Source organism: Gopherus flavomarginatus, chromosome 1, assembly GCF_025201925.1.
Source record: "Gopherus flavomarginatus isolate rGopFla2 chromosome 1, rGopFla2.mat.asm, whole genome shotgun sequence".
Classification (NCBI taxonomy): domain Eukaryota; kingdom Metazoa; phylum Chordata; order Testudines; family Testudinidae; genus Gopherus; species Gopherus flavomarginatus.
In genome coordinates, this window is record NC_066617.1 from 165,219,244 (window position 1) to 165,228,652 (window position 9,409).

The window sequence follows — 9,409 nt, forward strand, 5'->3', positions numbered from 1 at the left end:
AGGAAAAGCCCCGCGAACTTTTGAATTGCATTTCCTGTTTGGCAAGCGTGGAGCTCTCATCAGCACAGGTGACCACGCAGAGCTCATCAGCACAGGTAACAATGCAGTCTCCTGAGAATAGAAAAAGAGCTCCAGCATGGACCGCACGAGAGGTACTGGATCTTATTGCTATATGGGGAGAGGATTCAGTGCTAACAGAACTCTGTTCCAAAAGACGAAATGAAAAAGCTTTTGAAAAAATTTCTAATACCATGAGGGAGAGAGGCCACACCAGGGACTCAGTGCAGTGCAGAGTGAAAGTGAAGGAGCTCAGACAAGCCTACCAGAAAACCAAAGCAGCAAATGGAAGATCCGGATCAGGGCCAAAAACATGCCACTTCTACGCTGAGCTGCATGCAATTTTAGGAGGCTGCGCCACCACTACCCCCCCTTCTCTGTGGATTCCGAGGTGGGGGTTATAATCTCAACCATGGATGAGGATTCAGAGGACGGGGAAGATGAAGAGGAGGAAGAGGAGGAAGAGCTTGCAGAGAGCACACAGCACTTCATTCTCCCCAACAGCCAGGAGCTTTTTGTGACCCAGACGGAATTACCCTCCCAAGCCACTAGCCCAGAGAGTGAAGCCATGGAAGCGACCTCTGGTGAGTGTACCTTTGTAAATATAAAACATTGTTTAAAAGCAAGCGTTTTTTAATGATTGATTTGCCGTGAGGGCTTGGCATACATTAGCAGGCACTAAAGTTAATGGAAAAGTTTGTTAACATGTCTGGGGATGGAGCGGAAATCCTCCAGGGACATCTCCATGAAGCGCTCCTGGAGGTACTGCAAAAGCCTTTGCAGAAGGTTTCTGGGCAAGGCAGCCTTGTTCCATCCACCATGGTAGGACACTTTACCACGCCATGCATGTAGCAAGTAATTGGGTATCATTGCATGACAAAGCCTAGCTGCGTATGGTCCCGGTGATTGCAGGCATTCAAGAAACATCCGTTCTTTATCTCGCTCTGTTATCCTCAGCAGAGTGATATCGTTCATGGTAACCTGGTTGAAATTAAGGAATTTAAGTGAGGGGGCAGAGAGATGGGGGAGGGAGAAAGGATAGCACTGAGCTTTTTAGCGTTTGGCCAGCAGGAATCTTCCCAGCTACCAGCTACGCAGTGGGGGCGGGGGGTGGGTGGGAGGAGAAAGGGGAGTGATTAGCAGTGATCTTCCATTATACCAGCCATGCGGTGGGAGGAGGAGTAAAGCAATTCTAGAGAATTGGATTGGGGATGGGAGGGTTTGACGTCTGCTGCTCCTTGTTAAGAGGAAAGAAGCAGCACAGGGAGAAGCTATATGCCTTTTTATATGCCTTACCATGACAGCATGCAAGCTGAATTGTGCTGCCCGGACCTGCTTCTGTGTTGATCTGTTACACCAGAGCTACAGGCACTCAATACTAAAAGAATCCATGTGCGACCTTGTAGTGAAATCACATGTGCTATGTAAGGTGAATAGTGTTGTTCACTGTGAAAGAGTATAACCATTGTTCTGTGAAATGCATCTTTTATAATCCTTCTATCACTATTTTCCCCCACTCATGCAGCTGCACATTTTTCAAGCCTCCCTACTTCATCTCGAAGGCTAGCTCAGATAAGGCGGAGGAAGAAGAGGACACGAGATGAAATGTTCTCAGAAATCATGGAAGTAACCCGCAATGAAAGAGCTCATCTGAGGGAGTGGAAGGACGTGGTAGCAAAATACAGGAAAGATGCCAGTGAACGTGAGGACAGGAGGGACCAACGTGAGGACAGGAGGGACCAATGTGAGGATAGGAGAGATGCTCAAGATGAGAGGTGGCGGCAGGAAGATCAGAGGTGGCGGGATGCAACGCTGGAGCTGCTCCGTGATCAAACTGACATCCTCCGACGTCTGGTGGATCTTCAGGAGGAGCAGCGGGGTCACAAAGTGCCGCTGCAGCCCATGTTTAACCACCCTCAGTACTCACCATGTTCCATATCTTCCACACCCAGACATGTAAGAATGCGTGGGGGAAGGCTTTCTGCACCCGCCCACTCCACCCCCGTGGACAGTCCAACCAAAAGGCTGTCATTACACTGAAATGTCCTTAATGGTCTTTTTCTTCCCTCCTATCCTCCTCCCAAACCACACCCGGGATACCTTGTTAATTCTCTGCCTCTATTTATAATTACATGCTTTTTAAACGATAGTGACTTTATTTCCTTAAGGAAGCTGCAATTGAAGGGTGAGGGTGGGTTGCTTACAGGGAATGACTTTTAATAAAGAATACATTCTTTTTAAATGATAGTAACTTTATTTCCATAAGCAAGCTGTAATCGAAGAGGGAGGGTGGGTTGCTTACAGGGAATGACTTTTAATAAAGAATACACGCTTTTTAAACGATAGTAACTTTATTTCCATAAGCAAGCTGTAATCGAAGGGGGAGGGTGGGTTGCTTACAGGAGGAGTCAATAAAGCAGGGGAGGTTCATGAAGGGGAAACAAACACAGCAGTCACACCGTACCCTGGCCCGTGATGAAACTTGTTTTCAAGGCTTCTCTGATGCGCACTGCTTCCTGGTGTGATCTTCTAATCGCCCTGGTGTCTGGCTGCGCGTAATCAGTGGCCAGGTGATTTGCCTCAGCCTCCCACCCCGCCAGAAAGGTCTCCCCCTTACTTTCACAGAGATTGTGGAGCACACAGCAAGCAGCAGTAACAAAGGGGACATTGGTTTGGCTGAGGTCTGAATGAGTGAGTAACGTTCGCCAGCAGGCTTTTAAATGGCCAAATGCACATTCTACCACCATCCTGCACTTGCTCAGCCTGTAGTTGAACAGCTCCTGACCACTGTCCAGGCTGCCTGTGTATCGCTTCATGAGCCATGGCATCAAGGGGTAGGCTGGGTCACCCAGGATAACGACAGGCATGTCAACATCCCCAACTGTTATTTTCTGGTCTGGGAAGTAAGTCCCTTGCTGCAGCCATTTAAACAGAACAGTGCTTCTGAAGACGCGAGCGTCATGAACCCTTCCTGGCCATCCCACGTGGATGTTGGTGAAACGTCCCTTGTGATCCACCAGTGCTTGCAGCACCATTGAAAAGTACCCCTTGCGGTTTATGTACTGGGTGCCCTGGTGCTCCGGTGCCAAGATAGGGATATGGGTTCCATCTATCGCCCCACCACAGTTAGGGAATCCTGTTGCAGCAAAGCCATCCACTATGACCTGCACGTTTCCCAGAGTCACAACCTTTCGTCGCAGCAGCTTAATGATTGCTTTGGCCACTTGCAGCACAGCAGCCCCTACAGTAGATTTTCCCACTCCAAATTGATTCCCGACTGACCGGTAGCTGTCTGGCGTTGCAAGCTTCCAGAGAGCTATTGCCACTCGCTTCTCAACTGTGAGGGCTGCTCTCATCTTGGTATTGTGGCGTTTCAGGGCAGGGGAAAGCAAGTCACAAAGTTCAAAGAAAGTGCTCTTACGCATGCAAAAGTTTCGCAGCCACTGCGAATCGTCCCACACCTGCAAAACTATGCGGTCCCACCAGTGTGTGCTTGTTTCCTGGGCCCAAAATCGGCGTTGAATGGGTAGAACCTCCCCCATTACCAGCAGGACCTCCAAAGCGCAGGGGCCTGCGGTTAGGGAGAATTCAGTGTCCATGTCCTCATCACTCTCGTCGCTGCGCTGCCGTAGCTACCGTAGCTGCCTCCTCCTCTCCTGCGTTTGCAGTTCATGGTTCACTATAGATAGCACGAGAATGCGCGAGGTGTTTACAACGTCCACGATTGCGCTATTGAGCTGAGCAGGGTCCATGCTTGCTGTGCTATGGCGTTTGCTCAGTTCACCCAGGAAAAAAAGGCGCGAAATGGTTGTCTGCTGCTTTCAGGAAGGGAGGGGTGAGGCTGTACTCAGAACCACCCGCGACAATGATTTTTCCCCATCAGGCACTGGGGTCTCAACCCAGAATTCCAAGGGTCAGGGGAGACTGCGGGAACTATGGGATAGCTACCCACAGTGCAACGCTCCGGAAATCAATGCTAGCCTTGGACCATGGACGCACACCGCCGAATTAATGTGCCTAATGTGGATGCGTGCAATCGACTTCATAATATCTGTTTTATAAAACCGGTTTAAGTTAATTCGAAATTACCCTGTAATGTAGACATACCCCCAGTTACACTCTTTGGTCACTTTAAAGCATGATGTGTGATCCTACATTACCATATTGATTAGAGTGTCTATCCTCCTTCAATGGCAGTTTTAAAGGTAACATGAATGTATCTCCTTCCGCTTCATTCCCTGTCTTCTCAGTAACTCTGACCTATTTCAAAGATGACTTGAGTGGTATCCAATCCATTAAAATGACAGATAACTGAGAGCATCATTCAGATGCTGGTAAGAATTTTTAACTTCCAGAGTCCCAGTTTCACAGTGAGTTGTGTCAGTCCTGTTTATATAGGAGGGCAAACACACACGAGTTATGCACACCATTAAAAGCTGAATGAAGAATCTTGCAAGCATCACATACACTGAATTTGCCACTGGAAATTGAGACTGACACTTAACTATGCCTGGAGTTTGTGTTAATCGTTGTCATTAAGAAATCTCAACTCATTGTGCATAGGGTGAGAATGAATATTAATTAAACCTCTCCCTGTTCCAGCATTCTCTTGGATACAACCATCTTTTAAAACACAGGAAGAAACATCCTTGAATTCTGATAGAAAATGTTAATGATCCAGTTTAAATCATATGAAATGCACCTAGATACCATGCTATAGGTGGCTTAGGATTGTGCAGAAGGAACAACAACAACAAAGGTTGAGGAAAGAAAGGACTTGCTTGGTATTTCATCTGCAACACTTACAGCTGTGAGCACGGAAGCAACGAACAAAGGCTTTATTTATATTTCTGGCTTGTTTGTTGAAAAGTCAAGAATAATACAGATAATTTCATCTTTCTATCTAACTGGGCTGGGAGCAGAAGAGGCCTGCCACCTCACTATCTAGGTGCTAAACCAAATGATGAAGTAACAAATGTGTCCAGAACAATGACATTTCCTCTCTATCTCCTAGGTTAAAGAGGTGTTCAAATGTGTTTTGTTGATCTGAATCACTATTGCATTATTCTGGTTTTCCACCAGTGTATTTCCTTTATTTCAGTGGAGCAACACTGGTGTGAAACAGGAGCAAAACAGTGGTGAATCAGACCTAGTGTCTTGGAGGGTCTGTTAGTGGACATTTTGATGAAAATGTTACCCACGAACAAAGATGTATCTTAGGTTTGGGTTTTAACACAGTCTAGTTTAGGCTCCATCAGCGTCCCAGAATAGAATGCTTTGCTCTCAGTCCTTGATAGTCTAACTTTGGCTCTTCCTAGATGCACTGTCCTTGTGGAGCCGTCAATAGTTGTCTTGCAGGATCACAATGGCAGAGGTCTGTGAGCTTTGTAAGGGTTTGTAAATTAGGACCTCCAGTTCACTAGCACCAATGATTGTTTTAGATAGTGACCAGAAGTTGTTACTTCTGACATGTGTTCAACATTCTATGTGGAAAAAAAAAACGAGGAGTCCTGGTGGCATCTTAGAGACTAACAAATTTATTTGGGCATAATCTTTCATGGGCTAGAACCCACTTCATCAGATGTATGAAGTAAAAGATACAGGAGCAGGTATAAATACATGAAAGGATGTGGGTTGCTTTACCAAGTGTTAAGTCAGTCTAATGAGATAAATCAATTAACAGCAGGATACCAAGGGAGAAGAAATAACTTTTGAAGTTGTAAGAGAGTGGGCCATTACAGACAGTTGACAAGAAGATGTGAGTAACAGTAGGGAGAAATTAATATTGGGGAAATTAAGTTTAGGTTTTGTAATGACCCAATCATTCCCAGTCTTTATTCAGGACTAATCTAATGGTATCCAGTTTGCAAATTAATTCCATATCTGCAGCTTTATGTTGGAGTCTGTTTTTGAAGTTTTTTTGTTGAAGAATTGCCACTTTGAGGTCTGTTATTGAGTGACCAGAGAGACTGAAGTGTTCTCCTACTGGTTTTTAAATGTTATGATTCCTGATGTCAGATTTGTGTCCATTTATTCTTTTGCGTAGAGACTGTCCAGTTTGGCCAATGTACATGGCAAAGGGGCATTGCTGGCACATGATGGCATATATCACATTGGTAGATGTGCAGGTGAACAAGCCCCAGATGGTGTGGCTGATGTGGTTGGGTCCTATGAAACAGGATAGATATGTAGACAGAGTTGGCACCAGGGTTTGTAGCAGGGTTTGGTTCCCGGGTTGGTGTTTTATTGTGTGCTTCAGGTTAGGAAGCTGTCTGTAAGTGAGGACTGGCCTGTCTCCCAAGGTCTGTGAGAGTGAGGAATCATCCTTCAGGATAGGTTGTAGATCCTTGATGATGCAAGGGAGATGTTTTAGTTGGGGGCTGTAGGTGACAGCTAGTGGAGTTCTGTTATTTTCTTTGTTCGGCCTGTCTTGTAATAGGTGACTTCTTGGTACCCTTCTGGCTCTGTCAATATGTTTCTTCACTTCACTATTGCAGTTTTAAGAATGCTTGATAGAGATTCTGTAGGTGTTTGTCTCTGTCTGAGGGATCGGCGCAAATGCGGTTGTATCTTAGAGCTTGGCTGTAGACAATGGATCGTGTGATGTGGTCTGGATGAAAGCTGGAGGCATGTAGGTAAGTATAGCAGTCAGTAGGTTTCCGGTATAGGGTGGTGTTTATGTGACCATCGCTTATTAGCACTGTAGTATCTGGGAAGTGGACCTCTTGTGTGTACTGGTCCAGGCTGAGGTTGATGGCAGGGTGGAAATCGTTGAAATCTTGGGGGAATTCCTCAAGGGCCTCCTTCCCGTGAGTCCAGATGATGAAGATGTCATCAATGTAGAGCAAGTAGAGTAGGGGCGTAAGGGGGAGAGAGCTGAGGAAGCCTTGTTTTAAGTCAGCCATAAAAATGTTGGCATATTGAGAGGTACACATAGCGGTGCCACTGACTTGAAGGATAAATTGTCCCCAAATCTGAAATAGTTGTGGGTGAGAACAAAGTCACAAAGTTCAGCCACCAGGTTTGCCGTGATAGTATCAGGGATGCTATTCCTGATGGCTTGTACTCCATCTTTGTGTGGAATGCAGGTGCAGAGGGCTTCTACATCCATAGTGGCCAGGATGGTGTTTTCTGGAAGATCACCGATGGATTGTAGTTTCCTCAGGAAGTCAGTAGTGTCTCGAAGATAGTTGGGAGTGCTGGTAGCGTAGGGCCTGAGGAGAGAGTCTACATAGTCAGATAATCCTGCTGTCAGGATGCCAATGCCTGAGATGATGGGGCGTCCAGGATTCCCAGGTTTATGGATTTTGGGTAGCAGGTACAATATCCTTGGTCAGGGCTCTAGGGGTGTGTCAGTGTAGATTTTTTCCTGTGCTTCTTTAGGGAGTTTCTTGAGCAGATGGTGCAGTTTCTTTTGGCACCCCTCAGTGGGGTCAGAGGGTAATGGCCTGTAGAATGTGGTGTCAGAGTTTTCTAGCAGCCTCTTGTTCATATTCCAACCTATTCATGGTGACAACAACACCTCTGTTGTCAGCCTTTTTTATTATGATGTCAGAGTTGTTTCTGAGACTGTGGATGGCATTGTGTTTTGCATGGTTGAGGTTATGAGGCAAGTGATGCTGCTTTTCCACAATTTCAGCTCATGCACATTGACGGAAGCACTCTATGTAGAAGTCCAGTCTGTTGTTTTGACCTTCAGGAGGAGTCCACGCAGAATCCTTCTTTTTGTAGTGTTGGTAGGAAGCTTCCTGTTGGTTAGTGTGCTGTTCAGTGGTGTGTTGGAAATATTCCTTGAGTCGGAGATGTCAAAAGTAGGATTCAAGGTCACCGCAGAACTGTATCATGTTTGTGGGGGTGGTGGGGCAGAAGGAGAGACCCTGAGATAGGACAGACCCTTCTGTTGGGCTAAGAGTATAGCTGGATAGATTAACAGTATTGTCAGGTGAGTTAAGGGAAGCACTGTTGTGGCCCCTTGTGGCATGTAGGAGTTTAGATAGTTTAGTGTCCTTTTTCCTCTGTAGAGATGCAAAGTGTGTGTTGTAAATGGCTTGCCTAGTTTTTGTAAAGTCCAGCCACGTGAGTCAGTGGCTTCTGTCGAGGCCAAGTGCTTGCAGTACAACAATCACTATCTGACTAGCAATTTCAGCAGATGCACCAGGGCAGTGGTCCCCAACCTTTTTTGTTTGGCAGGCGCCAGACAACAAGCCACGGAGGACCATGGCGGCGGATGAGCATCTGCCGAAATTGCGCCGACAAGTGGCAACGTCAATAGGCATTGCCACCGAAATACCACCAACAAGCAGCGTCATCGAGAGGCATCGCTGCTGAAATACCGCTGAAAATCAGCTGCATTTTGGCAGCAAAGCCTCTGGATGATGCAGCTTGTCGGAGGCATTTCAGCGGATGCTTATCCACCAGCCAGTAAGCGGGCGCACTTAGATGCCCGAGTGGGGGGACACCACGTTGGGGACCCCTGCACCAGGAACTGAATGGGTCAGCAAAGGCTGAACTATTATTTTGCCTTTTATGTGTAGTCCCTTCACGTGACTACTGAGGCCCATTGCTGTCTGTGCTCTACCTTTTGTGAGCATGAAGAGAGGACTGTAAGTTTCAAGGCTGTCTGAAAATTTTAATATGCATTAAGGTAAAGGCAAAAAAGCAAATTGTACTGCATGTGATTCAGCTAGAGATTTCTGAACCGGAACACTGACTCTCAACATCCCCAAAATATGGATCCTAGTGGAGAGCCCTGTACATGCTATGGACATAGCTCCCTTGAAGTCAATGGAGTGACATCACCTCAGGATCTGACTCTGTATGTCCTAGTCACTATCATGGGGTGAACAAAAAGCCCTGGATCTGAACTGTGGACCCATCTCTAATTTTAAACAGGCAAAAAATAAATCTTGTACTCTTATTTCTCTCCGAGATACACAGTGCCACACCCTGGAAATTTCCACGCCAGGACCAGAAGAGATTGCATTTTAACAAAGTAACCCGATATTTAAAGCTGTCTATTCTGAAACAGCAGTAAAGAAACTAAAACAAAAGCTACACAGGGACAGAGAAGTGAAGAGAACCATTCTGATTAATGGAAGAAGTGTGTGACAATAGATAAATTAATCAATAACTATGTGGACGCTAGTGGAACAGTTGCCAACCAGTCTGGAAAGTTTTTCTTGCATAACAGAGTCAAACTTAAGTGCTTTATTGCTCAACAGGCTAATTTTCTTCTTAAGCCTTAAGCTTTGCATTTGCCTGTAACTAATGACTTTTCAAAAATGTTGACCCTTTTGTTTGCATTTTGTTTTCTTTTTTAGATGAAAGAGAGGAGAAAATGGCAAATGAAATT

General features: G+C 45.9%; 1 protein-coding gene across 1 annotated transcript; it reads left to right on the plus strand.

Annotated features, from left to right (window-relative positions):
• The first annotated feature begins 441 nt into the window (after positions 1 to 441).
• On the plus strand, positions 442 to 2,145 carry LOC127055148 (uncharacterized). Its single transcript, XM_050961813.1, has 2 exons — positions 442 to 641; positions 1,583 to 2,145. Exons 1-2 carry the CDS (start codon positions 470 to 472, stop codon positions 2,095 to 2,097), a joined length of 687 nt encoding a protein of 228 aa, XP_050817770.1. The 5' UTR covers positions 442 to 469; the 3' UTR covers positions 2,098 to 2,145.
• Positions 2,146 to 9,409: the final 7,264 nt, after the last annotated feature.

Coding starts and splice junctions, on each gene's coding strand:
- LOC127055148 (XM_050961813.1), top strand. CDS start 470: ATGGATGAGGATTCAGAGGACGGGGAAGATGAAGAGGAGGAAGAGGAG. Junction 642..1,582: donor AGCCATGGAAGCGACCTCTG/GTGAGTGTACCT, acceptor CCACTCATGCAG/CTGCACATTTTTCAAGCCTC.